This window comes from Staurois parvus, unplaced genomic scaffold, assembly GCF_062004578.1.
Source record: "Staurois parvus isolate SC_StPar_1 unplaced genomic scaffold, SC_StPar_1.0 ptg000114l, whole genome shotgun sequence".
Lineage (NCBI taxonomy): Eukaryota > Metazoa > Chordata > Amphibia > Anura > Ranidae > Staurois > Staurois parvus.
In genome coordinates this window covers 6,343,683-6,366,178 of record NW_028317910.1, presented here as the reverse complement: position 1 = coordinate 6,366,178, position 22,496 = coordinate 6,343,683, and the positions used below count along the sequence as shown (strand labels likewise).

The 22,496-nt window shown below is 43.3% G+C and overlaps 1 protein-coding gene across 1 annotated transcript in view; it reads right to left on the bottom strand.

The window, feature by feature from the left end:
* WNT5B (Wnt family member 5B) overlaps window positions 1-8,748 on the bottom strand; it is a 200,987-nt gene extending 192,239 nt beyond the window's left edge. Inside the window, exon 1 of the mRNA XM_089671813.1 lies at window positions 8,282-8,748. Coding sequence (XP_089527939.1) covers window positions 8,282-8,287 — 6 coding nt within the window. The 5' untranslated portion in view covers window positions 8,288-8,748. The remainder of the gene's footprint in view (window positions 1-8,281) is intronic.
* Window positions 8,749-22,496: the final 13,748 nt, after the last annotated feature.

The following is a 22,496-nucleotide window of genomic DNA, read 5'->3' as shown; positions in this document are numbered from 1 at the left end:
GTGCTGCTGATATCCTCCAGCCTCTTTAAGGGCCAGTTCACACCACATGCAGTCCAGTGCGTTTTTTTTCTGCATCAAAAATGCATTGATAGTAGGCTACATGGTTTCCAAAGGCATAGTTCACACCAATGCAGTCAGTTCCAGTGCGTTCCAGTTCCAGATAAAAAAAGTAAAGCATGCTGCATTTTTTCTGCACTGAACTGTACTGGAACGCAGTAAAACGCATTAAAAACACACCAGAATGCACCTAAATGAACCAAAAACACACTGGAATGCACATGTTCCTATTTAAGTTGGAGGAAAAGAGAGGGGGAAAAACAGGAACACGGAGAAAACACATGATAAACATGACAAAAATGCACCGAAACACATCAAAAACGCATCAAAATACAGAAATGCATCTGGAACACATCTGGACTGCGTTTCTATGATGTGAACTGGACCTTAGAGCTGGTTCATATCAGCTGCAGTCCACTGCATTTGTTTCTGCATCAAAAATGCATGCACAATGTTTTCAATGTATTCCAATGGCCCTAGTTCTCACCAGTGCAGCCAGTTCCAGTCAGTTTCCACTGCAGAAAAAAAAGTAGAGAGTGGTGTGAACTGTATGCAAAAACACATCCGGAATGCATCCGAAATGCGTATTTGTGGTATGATCTGGCCCTAAACCTTGTACTGTCTACAAGCCCTCGCTCCAGTGTCATCTGCACGACTGTTCTGGACTGGCTTTCTGACAATGGTGGTTCTTCCCTGCACAGCGTACATCTGCATGGTGCTTGTAGTCTCCACCAGGGGCCATGCGACAGGGTAACAATGCAGGAGCACAATCGGAGGCAGCTGTCACCCTATAACAGGAAGTGCCTGAACAAGGAGCTTCACGGCACGATCACTAGGGATTAATTTAATGAAAACTGCAGATTAATGAAGACTAAAGATTATATCCAAATAGAGTAACTTTGTGTTGATTCCATTAACATGTATCAAAACTCAACAACTACAATGTATATATTGCAGGTCCTTAGATGTGATGGCTGTGTTTATATTCTTTTTTCAGGCTAAGTAAATTTTCTGCAAGAAAGTAATTTTCTGATAGAAATCCAATGTGCTTGTCACCTTTCGTGTACTGAAGTAAAATCTCAAACAATGTTATCAGCCTTCCTACCTATTTGTTTGTGAACTATCTACTCCATATGTAATGAAGACGTGGGAAAGGGAGGTGTCTGTGGTCCAAAATCAGGAGAGCAGCCTAAAGGTGACAACGCTGCTCCATGGAGATACAGTATGGTGAGTGTTGTCACACTGCAACAGGAAGTACTTGAACAAGACACCAGCATGGCAGGATCACCAGAATTTTTTTTTTTCTTTAAAAGGATTTCTTTATTGTTATGCATGAGATATGCAGCAAATTAATTAAACACACCAGGAATTACTTTAATGTAAACTGCACATAAAAATGAATGAAAGCTTCTGAAATTCAGTCAGTGTCTTAAAACTTATCCTGGATTATAATCATTGGGTTTAAATGATTTCACATTTTACAGGGCTGACATTGCTACTCTCCTGGTATACACCATATCTTATAGCACTCACATGACTCATGTTAAAATCTTACATTTCACAGGAATGGCATTGAAAATTGAGTCATGGTCAAAGGCTTCTCAGAGGCAGTGAGACATATGTCACCTCCTCACTGGTCGTCTCAACCCCGTAAATGCCACTCGACTGCATCCCCACTCACTTGAATGGGTTGCGTTCAACATCGGTACTGTCCGTCAAACACGTCTAAAATCTTTGCCGCAGCAACGAAGCAGAGCTTTGTGACTTGTGAAAATCATTTTCTGGCTGCCTTTTCAGCAAGCGATAAAAGCGCGGTTCAACTTCCTGTTTTTACCACCTCCAAATGCAAGTGTAAACAAGCCCTGTCAGTGTCAAAGTATCTAGCTGTATTTTAGAAGTGATGACACTGCTCTCTGGATATAAATTACAAAACTGATTATTTCTACTGTTGTTACTACTTGATAGACTAGATATATTGCCACTGCGGAGGTTGTGCATCCACATGCAGTTGTGTCCCATCTCTACATTTTGGCGGTTTTACAGTATTCCATATGTGTCAACATTATATATGATCACATATATTTAAATACTCCTTGGAAATCGAGCTGTGACTTCTTGTGATATATACTGTACATTTACTATCTATATATACAGTATATATATTTTGGTTTTTTAATTATTTATTTTAATTATTATTTATTTATATATTGTAAGTCACCCTGATTTTACCAGTTGTATGATTTTGATATTTTCATTATGATATACTTGCTATTGTATTGTACTGTATTGTGCGATTTTACAAATTTTAAATGATGAAATAAAGAAGTATCATTTGCTATATATGGGTTCTTTTTTCATATGATCTTTATGATATTTCCATAGGTCAAGATACTAATATAAGTATATATTGGGGGGGGGGGGGTTCTATGGTTATTTTAATCTTGTTCACATGTAGAGCACCCATTTGGCTGATGACAGTGACACACACACACACAAATATATAAAAAGTTCTGGACACACACTCGCCCTTTGTGAATGGATAACTTTATAACCATGACATATCTGTCCACTGAAGCGGCAACAAACTTTAACAGCTTCCCTAATCTTTGTATGTTTACAGTGCGTAGTCTGGGATCCACATGTCTGATTGTACACGGCTCACCTTAAACACACTGCGACAGGCACATACAATGTCCTTTTTGTGTGCACTCACTGAAACAAGAGTCCCCGACGCAGACATTTCACTGGCGCTGTGCATATTAGCCTGTGTGTTGGAAGCGATGAGAAAGAGACGCAAAGGCTGAAATGTAATTTTTTTGTGCAAAGTCAGAAAATATTGCTCTCCATAAGCAAAAAAAAGCAAAAGTAAAAACAAGTTTTCACAATCTAATGGGGAAGGAAAATTTCCTTCATCTTCTTTCCTCTTACACAACGAGGACAACCATGTCATAGAGATGTACAACGATGGATGTAACCCCAACTTTGGAGGAAGCACCACTGCAGGATATATAATGTATATTTGCTCTGACTTGGTGGTGGTTGGGACAGAAATATTATATGGTGCCTTTGATTGTCTAGGACAGTGGTCTCCAAACTGCGGCCCTGGTGGCCCTTTGCTTGCCTTTATTCGGCCCTTGAGGCATAATTCCTGCCACTGACACCAACAATGGGGCTCTATTCCTTCCACTGACACCAATAATAGGGCATAATTCCTTCCAATGACAACAAAAGTGGGGTACTATTCCTCCCAACAACATCAACTATTTCTCTCTCTAATACTAAACATTGGGCATTGTTTACCTCCACTGAGCACAGTCCGACCCCCCCCTAAAGTTTGAAGGACAGTAAACTGTAGAGAGTTTGAAGACCCCAGTCTAGGATCTCACGATATTTTCATTGAGTTGGGCGTTTTTAGATAAGTAACCTGACCATTTGCACACAATGATCTTTTCAAGCAAAATACAAAATTGCTATTATAAGCTGTAAGTAAAACGGAATCCTAACTGGACATGAACTACAACTTGTGTCCTTCTTTACATGTAAGGCTGGCCATATACAGCCAGTGGGCTGACCGATAAATGGAGGAATCCCCCTGCTGTGCCATTGTATTCTGACAGCAGGGATACCTGTGCTGTCAGAATACACAGAGCAGCGGTTTCAGCTGACTGGCTGCAAGTCGCTGATCAACAAAAGTTTTCCATCAATCCCGTTTAACAGAAATTGATCTTTAGACACAACTTTTGTTGAGCGGGAAAAGCCATACATAGATCGAAATTTGTCTGATCCTTGCTGAACTGTACAAATTTCCATCCATCTATGGGCAGTTTTAGGCTCGCTATTCCTTAATCGAAATCTCCAATTCATTAATTTTTACAAATCTGCACAAATACAACATTCCTTACATGTCACAATATATATATATATATATATAAATATATAAACAGTATCACCCAAAAAAAGTTCCACCGTTTGTCATTAAAAAGTCATTCTTGAGCCCTAGTCAGTGACTTTGCCTAGATTGAAATGATGTCCAGGGGCGGACTGACCATTTGGGAACTCAGTCCACCCCTGATGATGTCATCAGTCTTTTGTAGGCAGGAGAAAGCATTTCCTCAGTCTCCTCTCCCCCATGATCAGACTGTGCAGTGTACTTTTGTGGCAAGGTGGGAGGCTGCAGACAGGGGCTGATCCATGTCAGATATTTGTGAAGACAGCCATGAACTACACATGCACCAAGATTTACATGGCATCTCAGTCCAGACAGTAGATGGTGACCCTGGATGATGCCTGAACAAAGATGGTATTGTCCTTCTGGAAATAAGAGCACATGACCAGAAGGCTCACAGATAAGCGTGCTGCCTTTAACATAAGAACATTTATTTGATGACAGGTCCACTTTAAAGCGGAGCTCCACCCAAAAGGGGAAGTTTCGCTTTAAGCCTTTGTTCCCCACTCCCCATTAAGGATTGACACCTATAGGAAGCGGGTACCCGAATTTAACAGGTAACAGCTCCCCACTGCGATCGCCTAGGCGTCCTCCCTCCCTCCCCGTAGTCTTCTGGGACACGTGACAGGTCCCACAAGACTACAGGGCCATTCACAAAGTGCAGCGCTTCTCGTGCATGCGCAGTGGGCACCTAGCTGTGAAGCCACAAGCTGTTACAGCCGGGTGCCCACACTAAAGATGCCGGCGCCAGGGAGAGAAGATGGCCAGTGAAACCAGCGGTGGTGAGAACATAGCTGGATCAAGGGACAGGTAAGTGGCTGTATTTTAAAAGTCAGCAGCTACAGTTTTTGTAGCTGCTGACTTTTTTTTTTTTCAACTGGAACTCCGTTTCAAGCACCACTGACACCTGCTGCAACTGCTCAGAAGTACTTTGGTGGGTGTGCAAAATCACAAGAATTATGGACGATCTTCCCAGATCTCTTCAACACATCTGCAGCTTGAAAAGTTACCGATTAACGTTCACACTACCCAAATGTCAATAGTGATCCTCAAAGAAGCTGCTCCATTTGCAGAAATCATATGAATCCACAAACAGAGCGAGGTGTGTCCATCCACCCGTGGACATCCAAAAGTTCATCAGTTAAAATGTATCTCTAGCCAAAACTTTTCCTTTTTATTTTGGATGAAGTAGGGGAAAGGATTAGAAACACTGTCAGGTTTCTATTGCTGTCTGTACTGCCGCTGGGGAGATTCCCCAACTCTATCTGTCCTGGTGGCTCTGGTTCATATCCAAAACTTTTGAGTTGTTAAAGGAATAGGATGTGATAGGAAATCTTACAATGGGGGCACCTGTTCTGGTGACAACTTTCTAGGAAGGGATAAACTCTCACTTTGGAAAGACCTCTCAGCCCTTCCTGCTGTGTCTGCAAGACAGGAAGTGAAGGGAAATCTTCCCAATGGAACATGGACAGGAAAAAAAATAGTGGTCCCAACATTCTCTAAAACATCCAGAACAAAAAAAAAAGCTTTTTTATTTATTTCAGGTACTTGTATAGTGCCATCAATTTATGCAGCACTTTACATATATATTGTACATTCACATCAGTCCCTAACCCTCAAGGGGCGTACAATCTAAAGTTGTCCTTACATATGCTTTAAAGAATATCTAAACCTAAAAACAAAAAAGGTAAATATTGCACTTTCCCAGTCCTTAAATTTGGTGGCTGCCTTTGTTTTCTTTGTCAGGCCTCTTTTTCTTTATTTTCTGTCGATCCTGAGAGTAAGAACACTCCTTGTCCTAAGGTGACAATGCTCTCTCTACTGTATCAGGACAGCAGAAACAAGATCGAACTCTGGAACCATTCCTCTCTCCTATTCTACATAACAGAGGGGGTTTGGCTCTGTAGTCCTTGGGGATAACTGATAACAGTAAGCACAGGAAACTATCAGTTCTCAGCATTTCTGGCAGGATCAAAGGTTATGTTTTTGAAATTCTTTATTTAGTCGTATGCAAGAAAACACCACAGCATGACATGACTTCATGATTGGAAACAAATGCGCCAGTTGCCATCAAAGGTTTTTTTTAACATACCAAACAGATATAACATAACACTTTCAGTGGTGTATTTAATGGACCAATTAGGTTCACATGTTCATTTTGAATTTTTGGGGTTTGCATACACTTTAATGGCCTGTCCACACTAGGTGGTAGGACTGCTTTGGGCAGCCATTCCAGCACAGTCCCCATGTAAGACAAGGTAAAAAGCCTTGTCCCCTACCTGGCAAGTTCACACCACTGGGTTGTAGAGGTGCGTGTTGAAAAAAAGTATTGCATGCAGTTCATTTTTTTTAGTAAGGCGCAATTGACTGCCTTGCACCTCGGCTGAGAGACCTTCATGAAACGTTGCTTTGTGACATTTCAATAAAGTTTGTTTAAAAAAATAAATAGTGCGATGCGCCGCGATCGGCACCTCTGACATTCTACAGCACACTGGCGCTGATGTGAGCGGGCCCATGCAACCGATTGTTTCCACATCCACTCAGAACAGTTACGATGTAACATAAATCACAATCCACCAGGGATGGGAAGTAAGAGGATGGAAAGAAAAGAGTACAGGACCACAAAGTCATGAATCTTCGAAGATCATTCCAGGGAGGCTTAACACACTCAGCTGTACGCCCCCCACATGCATACACACACACACGCATACATACACACACATACATACACACACACGCATATACATATACACACGCATGCACATACGCATACATATACACACACGCATATATATACACACACACACGCATATATATACACACACAAATACATATACACGTACACACACGCATACATATACACACACACATATATATACATACACATACATATACACACACACATATACACACGCATATACATATACACACACGCATATACATACACACATATACACACACTGACACACGCATATATATATATATATATATATACACACACATACGGATACACACGCATATACTGTACATATACACACACGCATACACATACACACACGCACGCATTCACATATACATACACACACACGCACGCATACACATATACATACACATGCACACGCATACACATATACATACACATGCACACACATACACACACACTGTAGGATAATAAATGAGGATGCAGAAATGCTCGGACATACTCGAGTAATAAAGACTAAACAGGGCAGATAACAATGTACGGGATAACCAATTTATAGCAGATCCATGGAGATAAACGGCAGACTGACTGATAAGGGGCGAAGACACCCTGCGCTCACCCGGACACAAGGCTGCTCATACCAGGGGCAGGAAAGATTTGACCAAACAAACGTATAAGACGATCGTAAAAATCGCAATGGCGCTCAGGAATACCAGCCAAACCTAAGCTGACTGTGCGCTATACAATTTGATTGTACAATCTCCTCTAGATCCACTATCAACTATGTAATGCCAGGGCCTGTTTGATTGGGTACAGGTCAGGCAGATTGTTTAGAAATGTGAAATCTGATTGTATAATGTATGTCCAGGTATATATAAAAAAAGAATTTGTAGAACAAAAAAAAAATGTTTTTTTCCCTGGAGATAAATGATCATGTGGCAGTTTTCCCATCTCCATGGTCTACAGCGGCGACATCTCCTGTGAGCATTGTTGTTGTTGTACTGGTTGTGTTGGGATATCTCCCAGATGAGGCGATCGGATTGGTGCAAGTCCCATCTATCGTCAGCCTGGACTACAAAGCGAGCCCCACAATCAGTGCGCCTCCTACTATACCTCTAATACAAGAGCAGAGTACTTGTATACAGGAATTTCCAGGGGCAGGGGAGCAGTATATACAGAGAGGGGATTAACCCTTGAAGGGAAAGGAGGGAATTATGACAACTGTCCAGCATCGGAGCCCACAATTTCCAGCACTGACATCACCAGTTACCAGACTGAATCAATAATACATTTGTCTTTAAAAAATAAACAGAAAAATAAATATAAAATAATAAAATAAACTCTAAAACATAAAAGAAACAGATCCCTTTAACAAGGACAATGTCATGTGAGCAGGGAACAGGGCACAGCAGATTGTACTCAGAGAGCCTTCACAGCAGGGACACATCGTGGGACCATGTCCCTGGAAATCAGCACCACAGGATCTGCCCTATAGAGACCTCTTAGAGTAGTTAGTGACACCAGGGAAGACTAGTTAGTGCGGGTTGGTTAGTGTTGTCACCAAGAACAGGACTCACCTGCATATCCAGCACAGGCTCCCAGGACAAGGCAATTCCACCCCAATAAAGAAAAGCTCCTTGTCACCCGCGGGTCACCGGGCTCCGGGGGTCATACCACAGACACAAGTCCAAGTCACTCTCCTGCGCTGGAATTGGCCCCTGAGAGCTCCTCTGTGGCCCTTGCAAGGTGATCTGTGGCTCCTGACTGTAGGTGAGTTCCCAAAAATTCATGCACTGGCCCCCCAGCTGCAAAGTGTGGCCCCTGGCTGCTGGTGTAGCCCCCAGAATGCAGTACCTGACCCCTTAGATGTGTTGGGGCCCCTGGAGGGAAGAGCTCTGGGGCCCTTGTAAGAGATGCTGTGCTGCTCCTGGCTTCAGGTGTGCTCCCAGGCTGTAAAGACCGGCCCTTGGCTGCACACTGTGGCCCCTAAGAGTTTGTGTGTGGCCCCTGACACTCCAGATGAGAAACTTTCCCGGAGCGGCCAGTGTCACTAATGAGAGCTGAGCGCAGCGCCAAAGACACGCCCCCACTCCGATCACCCCGCCCACCGCAGCACACCCCCAGCCTACTGGCACACACCCTGCTCTGCATAGCGAGTCTGTCTCCCCGCCCATCGCTCATCACCACGCCCACTACCTATGTACAGAGAAGAAGGGGATCGCTGAGCTCTGCTGATGTCGGGACCGAGCGGGCTTTGTCCCTGGAGGGGTCCCACCGACCCCCATATCTGCCTCAGAACTCCCCCACACTCAGCGCACACATCCCTGGGATCATTGCAGGGAAAGGACACAAATGTGTTCATGTCTCATTTGTTATCACAGGATCATTGATACAGAACATTTCCAGCTGTTGTCCTCAGGATCTCATAGCTGATCTCCAGACCAGGGACTGCCTGGCCTGGTATAATGTCATCATTCTGCTGCAGGCAGGAGGAAGCATTTCCCCAGTCTTGTCCCCCACTGATCACACTGCATCATCCTAACTGTAGGCAGTCCCTAGGTAAGGGGCTGATCTGTGCCAGACATCTGTGAACACAGCCAAGCACTGTGCAGGCACCAGGATTTATGACTGTATCATCTCTGAGGGCCAGTTCACACTAAAAAATGCACTCTGGATGCATTCCCCATACGTTTTTGTTTGCAGATCACACCACACTCCATTCCGGTGCAGTTTTGATGCAGTTTGCAATGTTCCAGTACAGTTCTGTGCAGAAAAAATGCAGCATGTTCTACTTTTTTTTTCTGCATCGGAAACAGACTGGAACACACTGCACTGGTGTGAACTAGAGCCATTGGAATACATGGGAAACACTGTGCATGCATTGTTGATGCAGAAAACTGGACTGCATCTAGTGTGAACTAGCCCTTGGGGCTGATGCACACTATAGAAACGCAGTCCAGATGTGTTCCGGATGCATTTATGCATGCGTGTTTTTAATGCATTTTTGGCATGTTCCGGTGCGTTCTTGATGCGTAATTTACGCGTTCCAGTGAATTTTTTTATGCATTACAGTTAATTTTTTCTCCTCTCTTTTTCTTCAATTTAAATAGGGACATGTGCGTTCTGGTGCGTTCCAATACAGTTCTGTGTAGAAAAAATGCAACATGCTCTACTTTTTTTTCTGCAACTGTGAACTGTGAACTATGACACTAACAACCATGTGACCTACTTTCTGTGCGTTTTGGATGCAGAAAAAAGAAACTGAAATGCATGTAGTGTGAACTGGCCCTTAGAGTGCCGTCCAGAAAGTAGACAGTGACCCTGAGTGATGCCTAAACAAAGATGGCTCCGTCCTCCTGGACAGAAAAGCAGACAAAGGCATTGTCAGGGGGAATACTGTGATCTCTGTGAGATGACATCTGACACCAAAAGACTTATTATTGCAGCTTAATGTTGACAGTCATCGTAGATGTTATGGTACAGTGAAGGAAATGCGTATTTGATCCCCTGATGATTTTGAATGTTTGCCCACTTACAAAGAAATCATCAGTCTAAAAATGGAATGGTAGGTGTATTGTAACACTGAGAGACAGAATAGCAACAAAAAATTCAAAAGAAATGCATGTCTAACAAATGATGCACTGATTTGCATGTTCATGAGGGAAATAAGTATTTGATCCCCTTCACAAAACATGACTTAGTACTTGGTGGCAAATCCCTTGTTGGCAATCACAGAGGTCAGACGTTTCCTGTAGTTGGCCACCAGGTTTGCACACATCTCAGGAGGGATTTTGGCCAACTCCTCTTGGCAGATCCTCTCCAAATCATTAAGGTTTAGTGGCTGACATTTGGCAACTCGAACTTTCAGCTCCCTCCACATATTTTCACTCGGATTAAGGTCTGGAGACTGGCTAGGCCACTCCAGGATCTTAACGTGCTTCTTCTTGAGCCACTGATTTGTTGCCTTGGCCGTGTGTTTTGGGTCATTGTCATGCTGGAACACCCATCCATGACCCATTTTCAATGCCCTGGCTGAGGGAAGAAGGTTCTCACCCAAGATTTGACGGTACATTGCCCCGTCCATCGTCCCTTTGATGCGGTGCAGTTGTCCTGTCCCCTTAGCAGAAAAACACCCCCAAAGCAGAATGTTTCCACCACCATGTTTGACAGTTGGGATGGTGTTTTTGGGGTCATAGGCAGCATTCCTCCTCCTCCAAAGACAGCGAGTTGAGTTGATGCCAAAGAGGTCGATTTTGGTCTCATCTGACCACAACACTTTCAAACAGTCCTCTGCATCATTCAGATGTTCAGTGGAAAACTTCAGATAGGCCTAGACATGTGCTTTCTTGAGCAGAGGGACCTTGCGGGCACTGCAGGATTCCAATCCTTGTCGGTGTAGTGTGTTACCAATTGTTTTCTTGGTGACTGTGGTCCCAGCTGCCTGGAGGTCATTGACAAGCTCCTCATGTGTAGTTCTGGGATGATTCCTTACTGTTCTCATGATCATTGACACTCCACAAGGTAAGTTCTTGCATGGTGCACCAGACCTAGGGAGACTGACAGTTGTTTTGTGTTTCTTCCATTTGCGAATGATTGCACCAACTGTTGTCACCTTCTCACCAAGCTGCTTGGTGATGGTTTGGTAGCCCAGTCCAGCCTTGAGTAGGTCTACAATCTTGTCCCTGACATCCTTGGACAGCTCTTTGGTATTTGCCATGGTGGAGAGTTTGGAATCTGATTGTTTGATTGCTCCTGTGGACAGGTGTCTTTTATACAGGTAACAAAATGAGATTAGCAGCACTCCCTTTAAGAGACTGCTTCTAATCTCAGCTTGTTACCTGTATGAAAGACAGCCGGTAGCCAGAAATCCTGCTGAATGATAGGGGATCAAATACATATTTCCCTCATGAACATGCAAATCATTGCATCATTTGTTAAACATGCATTTCTTTTGAATTTTGTGTTGCCATTCTGTCTCTCAGTGTTACAATACACCTACCATTCCATTTTTAGACCGAATAAGCGAGGTTAATGACACCCCAAAAACAAGTCACAAAACAGCGCGATTGCCAGAATCAGATTGCATGAATGTGAACACCTGTGCGATCCAATTCCAGTGTGGCAAAATTAAAGCTGCCTGCACCTTTTTCATGCTGGCGTGATGCGATTTAAGCCATACAAAATGAATGGGCTCAAATCGCACTGCAAAGAATTGCATGCGATTTGAATAGTAATGCAGTGCTATTCCCATCTGAATCACATGCAGTTTCACACACCACATATGTTTGACCTCAGGCTACGGGTACAGTCATCCAATATAATAGGCTTTTTTTATGCCAAGCGTAAATCTGGCGCTTTCCTGCACCCGGGGAGCCACACGTGCCACATAGAGCCAATTAAAGAAGTGAATGGCTGTATGGGTCCGTACTGTTGTAAATACCAATGCTTCTTTGCATCAATGTTTACCTGCACATGCATGTCTGACGGATTTTGACTATGATCAGTGCATTAATAGGCTCTTGCATTCCTTATTACTAGTTATGATCTGAATTTTCCTGGTTTGGTGTGTCTCTTTCACACAAACGTACCAATCGGGTCCGCCTGCCCGTTTTTCAGGCAGACCTGATCGGAACTTCCATTCTCCTCTATGGAGCGGCGGGTGTAAACGGATATGTGTCTGTTTACACTTGCTGACATTCGATCCGCCAAACAGGGACATATGGAGATCCATTTCCCCTTCTGTCTGTCGGATCGGGTCGGATGAAAACAGACAGGTGGTCCGTTTTCATTCGACCACCCATTGAGTCTCCTCTCTGCAGTAGTGGAGGGGACACAGAGCTGTCATCCTCTTACTCAGCAGGGATCAGCAGAGAGATCCCTTGCTGAGAAAGTGGATCCGCTAAACGGGTCCGTCCCATGTGAAAGGACCCTGAGGTGTTCTGCGAACTTTAGAGAAGTTTGTATGCCAAACCCAAATTTAAATCAATGGAAGGCAAATCTGTCAAATTAAAAATGCCATTTTTTCTGGACATAAAAGCAAGAGGGTGTCAAAAAGTATCATGGTGCTGTGGACACTACCCTGGGGAACATGTACCAATGTGGAAAAAAAAATCATACTGCTGGAAGCATTTTTTTTTTTTTAGCACTGACATTTACAAAGAAAAAAAGTTTTCAAATTGCAAATTACTTTGAGAGCTTGTTAGTTTTTCTGTTTTCTGGTTTTGATTTTTGGATATGACGCTGACTGGTTGACTGTCATTTTGTGCATCTCCCCCCCCCCCCTTTTTTTTGGCACTTTTCTCACTAATGACCTGGTCTCTCCGTAGACACTGCATTTATGATTGTTCATGTTTCCTGAAGAAGTGTAGGATACTTCAGGAAAATGTGTCGGGATTGGTACAAGTTCTTGAATAATGTCAATGTGGTGATCATGTCAATTGTTTTCTCATCTGGATTTGTATTTTACATTCAATGCACTGTGTTTGTTGATCATGGTCTATACATTTGTTTTCAATGATTTTATATGTTTGCTTTTGAATAAAATGTAATATTTGTAACTTTTTTATGCGTGGACATATCCCTTGGACATTTCTCTTTTTTCTATTTACATTGTATTATGAGATTGTCCACACATCTGCCTAAAACTTGTGAAACTGTCAGTGCCAGCTTCTTTTTTAAAAAAAAAAATAGCACACACCGTACAGATTATAACTGCATGCAAAAACAAAAATAAAAAACACAACAACTAAACTAAACAACTAAAGATCCATACCAGACCCTTAATGTGAGCATGCAGCCTAGCTGGCCAGGAAGAAGGGGCAAGTTTGCACCCCCCTTCCCCAAAAACATACAGGCCACATGCCCTTAACATGGGGGAGTGCCTTACCAGGAGGAACCTCCCTGGCAAAGCAGCTTGTCCCATTATTGATGAAGAAAGGGCCTCTTCCCCATACCCAAGTGGTTGTGGTGGGCAGGGGGCCTTTTGGAATCAAGAAGCCTTTAATGTTAATGGGGCCCCCCAAGTGTGGGATACATATTACTACTCATCGCAAAAAGGTCACCTAAAAATAAGGACACCCAAAAGTTTGACAAGTCCTTTATTAAGAAAATAAAAAATCTTCAAAAAAGTTCCTCATTGTCAATCACAACGTCGCCACCCAGCAACTCTGAAAAAAAAAACCATGATCCAACGCATGTGTTCAATTTTGAAGGTGACACTAGCCCAATGACAACGCCATGAGCTGTCATCAGCTGTGTAAGGGAAGATGTGGGGAAAGTAGTGACATCATCGACCAAATATTGCCATGGCTATATTGGGATGTCACTGCTATCTTGGCCCCTATACACCTTAGATTGTACGCCCCTTGAGGGTTAGGGACTGATGTGAATGTACAATATATAAAATATGTAAAATAAATAAATACGTAAACGTTACAAGGGATGGGGATTCCCCATGACGTCAGTGGTTCCTAGTGATGCTGAGGGTGCAAGCACAAAGCGAACAGTTGTCTGGTTATTAGGGGGTTAAAATAGGTGGTGAGGAAGTGGGCCAACGCCTTGTCACTACCTCTCTATTGCTGTCTGAAGAGTGATCCAAGCGTGGATTGCTCTTCAGACAGCAAAGCAAGTCTAAACAAGGCCCAAGAGATATTTCAATGCTATTTATTTTCCTTGTAATTTTGTGTTGCTTGGAGATATTCTTTATATTTGTTGTTTATTGTCCCTTGTGATACTTTACACCAACAATTTTCCTTGAATCATCCACTGGCTGGGCGTGCTGGGAGTTGTAGTTCATCAACAGCTGGAAGGCAGAGAGCAGGCTGACAGCACTGTCCGTTAGTAATCCCCCAGCGGGTGTCAGTTTCCCTGCCTGCAGGGTGTTAGGGGAAATAATCCTCCACCATTAGCGGGCGATATCCGTCATACATTCCGAGAAGCTTTGGGGTGTTTACAAACTTTACTTTAACAACAAGACTACAGCACTAATTACTGACATGTGATCTGTGTAAGGTATAGCACAGGGATTAGTGACAATGTAAACACCAGTCGTGTCCAGGCTTACGGCTGACAAATCCATAGACATGATGTTACAGCTAAGGCAGAACAGATGGATTTGACCCAGAGTGCAGACCATTTCAGGAGAGAGAGCGAAGGAGCAGAGTCCTCCAGCAGTGCAGAGTATTTCAGGAGAGAGAGAGAGAGAAGGAGCAGAGTCCTCCAGCAGTGCAGAGTATTTCAGGAGAGAGAGAGAGAAGGAGTAGAGTCCTCCAGCAGTGCAGAGTATTTCAGGAGAGGAGACTTAGATAGAGGAAGGAGCAGAGTCCTCCAGCAGTGCAGAGTATTTCAGGAGAGGAGAGTTAGATAGAGGAAGGAGCAGAGTCCTCCAGCAGTGCAGAGTATTTCAGGAGAGGAGACTTAGAGGAAGGAGCAGAGTCCTCCAGCAGTGCAGAGTATTTCAGGAGAGGAGACTTAGATAGAGGAAGGAGCAGAGTCCTCCAGCAGTGCAGAGTATTTCAGGAGAGGAGACTTAGAGGAAGGAGCAGAGTCCTCCAGCAGTGCAGAGTATTTCAGGAGAGAGAGAGAGAAGGAGCAGAGTCCTCCAGCAGTGCAGAGTATTTCAGGAGAGGAGACTTAGATAGAGGAAGGAGCAGAGTCCTCCAGCAGTGCAGAGTATTTCAGGAGAGGAGACTTAGATAGAGGAAGGAGCAGAGTCCTCCAGCAGTGCAGAGTATTTCAGGAGAGGAGACTTAGATAGAGGAAGGAGCAGAGTCCTCCACCAGTGCAGAGTATTTCAGGAGAGGAGACTTAGATAGAGGAAGGAGTAGAGTCCTCCTGCAGTGCAGAGTATTTCAGGAGAAGAGAATTAGATAGAGGAAGGAGTAGAGTCCTCCAGTAGAACAGAGTATCTCAGGAGAGGAGACTTATATAGAGGAAGGAGCAGAGTCCTCCTGCAGTGCAGAGTATTTCAGGAGAGGAGACTTAAATAAAGGATGAGCAGAGTCCTCCAGCAGTGCAGAGTATTTCAGAGAGTTAGATAAAGAAAAGAGCAGAGTATTTCAGGAGAGGAGAGTCAGATAGAGAAAGGAGCAGAGTCCTCCTGCAGTGCAGAGTATTTCAGGAGAGGAGACTTAGATAGTGGAATGAGCAGAATCCTCTAGCAGTGCAGGATATTTCAGAGAGAGATCGATAAAGAAAAGAGCAGAGTATTTCAGGAAAGGAGAGTTGGATAAAGGAAGGAGCAGAGTCCTCCAGCAGAGCAGAATATTTCAGGAGAGAAGAGTTAGTGGAAGGAGCAGAGTCCTCCAGCAGAGCAGGATATTTCAGAGAGTTAGATTAAGAAAAGAGCAGAGTGTTTCAGGAGAGGAGCGTTAAACTGGCCATAAAAGGATTGAAATTTGGTTGTCCAGTTTCATTCTGTGCATGGGGACAGTGGTTGTATAGTCAATCTACCAATCAACATCGGCTGGATAAATGCTGCTAGATCAGAATTGCAGGCTGAGGCTGGCAGTCTCCCCACCGTCAGAACACAATTGCTCAGTGGAAGTGATTCTTCCATCTACCTTGACTGTCTGTACGGTCCTGCAAGCTGAACAAAACAAAAAACGACTAATATAAGGGCTGTCTTAAAAGAGCCATAGTTTAGTTCAGTTCAGCAGGGACCAGCCAAAATTCAATCCATGTGTGGGCAGGCTGGTTGTACTGAAGTTGTTCCATCAATCGACTTCAGTAGAACCAACCTTTTAGATTTTTTTGCATACGATCACTACCGGCGGATATATGCTCTAGCGGTGATCATTGTGTTCTGCTGGCAGAAAGGCTCCCCTCTGACAGAATACAATAGCGCTGCAGGAGGGATTCCCACGTCAACACAGACTGTATTGATGGGGGAATTGAGCTATTTTCTTTCCTTCCACCCATGGTAATCTGCACTGTGATTAGGTGACAGATACATGCTAAAGTCTCCATCACAAGTACTGAGCTTTCATAGTAGGTGCTCCTTATGCACTGCCAGCTGAAAGGGTTAAACAAGTCAGTCAGAACCCAACGCCCCCAAATCCCTTCATTTCCCTGCAATCAAGCTATTCCTGGGCAGTGCCCGTCCTCCGCAGATAAAAGCCTGCTCTCTTACTTGCGGTGGGCGATACTCTCACCTCTTTTTTGGGCTCCCTCTGTTGCTTCTCTCACCCTGGAAATAGAAGTTTGGTTTCCTCTGCTAATCCCAGCTCTGAGCCTGGAAGGGTCAGCTAAGATCACGGCTGCCTGCACTGGCTGCACCCCCCTCCCTATCCTCTGCACATGTCCATCTTTGTTTCCTACTCTATGATCCGTTTCCTAGTTTTATGTTTTTAAATAGTTTCCAAACTTATGACCAGGATGTCATGGAGAGCTGCCATACTTAAGTGGCCCCTCACAGTATCATCCTTGGGGCCCCAGCTGGACACTAAGCCTTGGTTTACACTAGTGCTGTGGCAAAATCATGCATTTATGTAGGAGGACAGTAAACACAAAACTATGCCAAAAACACACCAAAAATGCACACATGTACATGTGTTTTCCATGCATTCTCATAAAAGTCTATGGGGTCAAAACAAACTACGCTGAATCAAAGAAGCACTGAGCTGGCCATAAATGATTAGAATCAGGGAATGGCCAAGATTCAAACCAGGCCAGTACCGCGACAAAACGTTTTCGACTGAGCAGCCAATTTTTCCAGGAGCCCAAGGGGGGGGGGGGGGATGGGGTTGGGCGTTCATGGGGGCGTATTGATTACAGTGCCCCTATACAGTGCAGTCCCCTTTATATCACAGTGCCGCTTTACATTACAGTGCACCTAGCAATCACAGCCCCTTGCAGTCATGCCCCCCTTTCTCTCTAATCACAGCGCCCCCTTTTACTCTCTGTCTCCTCTGCACAGTCCTTCCTTTGGCAGGGCAAACCTTGCGAATTAACGACCCTAGTACTGCCAGGTGGAAGTGCTAACCATTTAGCCACTGTGCTGACAATATTTATGTCCATGCCTTTGGTAATGAGGATGGAAAACAGTCCTGGATCATCTGTCCCTTGCATACATTGCCGGGAGCTATCAAATCAGCTATTTCCAATCCAGGGCCTTTTTTAGGTGGAACTCTACATAAATACAACCCTACAATCCAGGTGCCTGTTCAGTATAGTGGTTGTTACATGTATTTTTAAATGCTACTATCATCAATAATAATATATGCGTTGTAGAAAAACCAGCACTATGTCACATGTGCAACACTAATCTTTAGAAAAATATTATACCATATGTGCATCTATATAGTGAAATCCTGTAACACCTCCAACATGTGTGATAACAATATGCTTGAACTGAGTGTCAGAGGTTCAAACCCATAGAAATCATACAGTTCGGGTTGTACCCAGGGGCGGACTGACCAATCGAGCACTCGAGCACTGCCTAAGGGCCCGGGGTCAGTAGGGGGCACCATGAGCTGTCAGTCCGCCCCTGGTTGTACCCCACACAATACTTCTTCTACTGATGTGCTCCGAGCTCTTAGATAAAAGATAAGGTTCACCAGATTTGTATGACCTCTTATGTGGAAGTGAGTCATGAAACACTCTACACAGGTAAGTATGATCCCATCCAGATCTCCACCAAGAAGACTCTTTACGCAATGGGCTTCTCCCAGGTAGGTGTGCACAACAGGAAACAGGCTCCTCCGGTTCCAATCCTTACTCCTCAAGTTATTATACCAGGCACCCCCCCCCCCCCCCTGTTCCTCAAATCAAAAAAGGCTCCCATGGTGTAATAATGTTTAAAAAGAAAGCATTTTATTAAAAGGTATTATACTCATGTATCAATATAATTACATAGCTGGTCAGGATGAACAAAGACACTAGTCCATCTATTAAAAAACACACACAATAAAAAACTTCCATATACACAATCCTATACCCACAGTTGATCCAGAGGAAGGCAAAAAACAAAAACAATAAAGCATGATCAATTTGCTCCACTGAGGGACAAAACTTTCCTTCCTGATGCCCAATGAGGCAATATTCTGCTGATCAATGACCCTAGTCATTATTACCTTTAAATATTATTATCTAGTTATATTATATATTATGTGCCTTTAGATATGCATCCAGCTGTTTTTTTTAAAACAATCTACTGAGCTGGCCAGAACCAGTTCTTGAGGAAGTCTTGTCCACATTTTCACAGCCCTTACTGTGAAGAAGCCATTCCGTATGTGAAGGTTAAAGTGTTACTAAACCCACAGTAAAATCAGTCTGTTTATGTAGACTGTGGAACCTAAGGGGTTAATGTTCCGCATTGTGTAAAAATGCTGTTTTATCCTGACTTCTCTGATCCTCCCCTTTTTCCAGTGTCTACTAAATATCTGATATTTAGTCATATATGATATATGGTGTGGACATATGATCTGAACTGACATATGGTGTGGAGACACTGCACATGCTCAGTTTGGTGTGTATTGCTAGAGAGGTTTTTGTTTTTTTTCCTGGAAGAGTGCATGTGATCAGCACAGGGCCAATCAGCACTGCCCAGACAGAGGTCAGAGGTTCTGCATCCTCCTAGAGAAAACTCCTCCTACAAGCTTTAACCAGCGCTCTGCTGAACACTGATAGAAGTCACAAGACTGCTCTAACTGCTGTTGAGAATAGGTATTTAGCAGTTTATATTTACTAAAATAATTGCACTTCCATGTTGTGTGTGCTGTGGGAGAGCAGATATAGTGAATGCAGGGTCCTGGGTTTAGTAACACTTTAAATCCCTTTTCCTTCCGATGTAGAGTGCCGCCTTGTCCTCTGATGACCTGAAAATGAATAACTCTACACCAAGTTCACTATATAGACAACATTCAAAATTAAACGGCATATTCCAGATGAGGTATTACTAATGATTTGTACTGGGGTAATATGATATCTCTCTCTCTGGAGTCCACACCTCTTTTGATACAAGAAAGTATTTCGCTAGTTTAAGGCTTCTTTCACACTGATCCTTTGGCAAAAATGCGGTAAAAATGCATATGCATTTTGCTGCATTTCTGGTGGGTTTTCCATCTGTGAAAAAAGGACATGTGAATCAAAAAATGCAATAAAATGCAACTGCGGGTGTCTTTATGATGCGTTTTTCCCACATTTTCTATTCATTTCAATGGGGAGGTGGTTTTGGTGCATTTTTTTTACTGCGCTAAACATGCACCAAAAATGAAGCAAACAGAAACACAATGGATCGGCAACTGAAAAGTTCCATAGGATTTAATGGCCATGTGTTCTTCTTCTGCTTTTTTTAAGCACAAAAACAAGAAAAATGGATCATTGTGTGAAAGCAGCCTTACAAACTGCAGCTTAGCTGTGCATGCCTTCCCCCCACAGTCTTCTGGGACACTTCACAGGTCCCAGAAGACTGATGGACCAAGCAGGATGCGCAGCACAACTTGGACATGTGAAGTGGGGACCCTGTTGTGAAGCCACAAGCTGCCACAGCCGGATGCCCACAGTTGAGATGCTGACGCCAGGGAGAGAAGGGACGGCACGGGTGAGAACATCGCTGAACTCTGGGACAGGTAAGTGTGTGTTTAATAAAAGTCAGCAGCTACAGTTTTTGTAGTTGCTGACTTTTAATAAACACAAAAATGACTGAAACTCCGCTTTAAGTCTATGATCTATTAGAACTCCCAGATCCTTCTCCACAATTGACTCCCCAGGCTGCTCTCCTCCTAGTATGTAAGATGCAGGCATATTTTTAGCCCCCAAGTTCACAACTTTTTATCAATATTAAAGGATACGTTCACCATTCATAACATGTTACACCCATATATAGGGTGTAACATGTAACATGTAATGAATGAACTGGCCCTCGCTCTTCACTTTGACAGCCCACCCGGCTGTGTCATTCATTCGCAGTCCTCTGCGAATGAATGAACTACAAGTCCCAACAGCCTTAGCAGCTGTCAGCTTGTAGATCTCAATAAACTACCATGGTGCTGTGAGCACTGTGGTAGTTCATTGATTCTTCCTGTCAGTATATCTGCTTGACTGTACAGCCCGTACGAGCAAGTGGATATACTGACAGGTCTGCGGGAGATCTTCATGGCACCAGCAATCTACTGATTGCTGCTGCAATGCTTTACAGGCTCCTGCAACAAAAAATAATAAATTCCCTTTTTTTTACCTACAAAAAAATGTGCATTTATTATTTTTCTGCAAAAGATTTTTTTTTTTTTTTTTTTAACCTCATTTGCCACACAGTTTTCCAGTTAAACAGTGCACTGAGGTTGGCCTTTAACTTGCATAGCTTGGTGTCATCTGCAAAGACTGAAATTATACTTTTAGGGCTCGTTCACACTAGAAGAGCCGCATTCCCATACAGCATCCCACACAGCATTCTGCCCCTGCAATCTGCCGTGAGGGTAAGTTAAAGTTAATGACACCCCAAACACAGGCCACAAACGCATTGCATTTGTCCGCATCGGCTTGCACCAAATGGTTGCCATGCGTTTAAAAAAAGTAGTGCATGCACTACTTTTAGAGTTGTGTGGTGCGATTTCAGCCCATTCAAATGAATGGGCTTGAAAGCACATTGCGTAGCCCCACATATGAATCCACAGGAACACACAGAGCGTTCCTGTGCGATTCAGATAAGGGCATAGTGTGAACCAGCCCTTAATCCCAAATTCCATATGATTTATAAATATGTTAAAAAGTAAGGGTCCCAACACTGAATCTTGGGGTACATCACTGACAACCCTAGACCATGAAGAGTATGAATCATTAAAAACTGCTCTCTGAATACCATCTTTTAGCCAATTTTCTAACCATTTACATACATATTTTTCTAAGCCTGTAGACTTTACAGATTAGTCGTGAATCGTGATGTAGGGAACTATGTCAAACACTTTGCCAAAATCCAAGTATACCATATCCACAGCCACTCCTTTGTCTAAGTTTTTGCTGACCACCTCATAAAATGAAATCAGATTTGTTTGACTTAAGTCTTTTGTGAATCCATGCTGTCTGTTGCTTAACATTTTATTTTCTAATAAAAATTCTTCTATGTGGTCTTTTATTCAACTCTCAAGTATCTTCCCGACTATAGAAGTTAAACTAACCAGTCTGTAGTTACTTGTAAAGACTTTGATCCTTTTCTATATATAGGCACCACATTGGCCTTATGCTAAGCCAGTGGTACCATGACACCTTTATTTTGTTTAAATGTTTCTGGGCCATGTAAATTTCAAGCCAATGTGAATCATTTGGAGCTATGTCAATATTATCCACATTTGAGCCTCCCCATTTTCCTTTGTATACAGAGAGCTGAAGAAGGTATTTAATAAATCAGCCTTCTCTATATCCTCAGTAACCACCTCAAAATTATTTAGTAAAGGGCCTACATACTCAGACTTATAGAGGTAGAAAACCGCATAAAAAGAAAAATAATCCACTACAAGGTAAAGGCATAATGTGCTAGTGTGCATTGCATACTAGCAGATTATGAAGAATTTACCTGAAATGAAGCACTCCAGGGGAGTGCTGTCACCGCTGACAGGGCTTCCATCTTCACCTGATCTTCCTTCTGGGTTCACAAGCTCTGGCAGTCTACTTGTCAAGCCGCGATGATGTGTCCGGGTCACAGCGCAGTGCTCTAAAGGAACAGCATGGGTATGACCTTCCTTCAGAGCGCATGAGCCGGCTATAAAAAAGAGCGAATATCTCCTTACAGCGCACGGTTTGGAGATATTAATTTTACCTACAGGTAAGCTTTACTATAAGCTTACCTGTAGGTAAAAG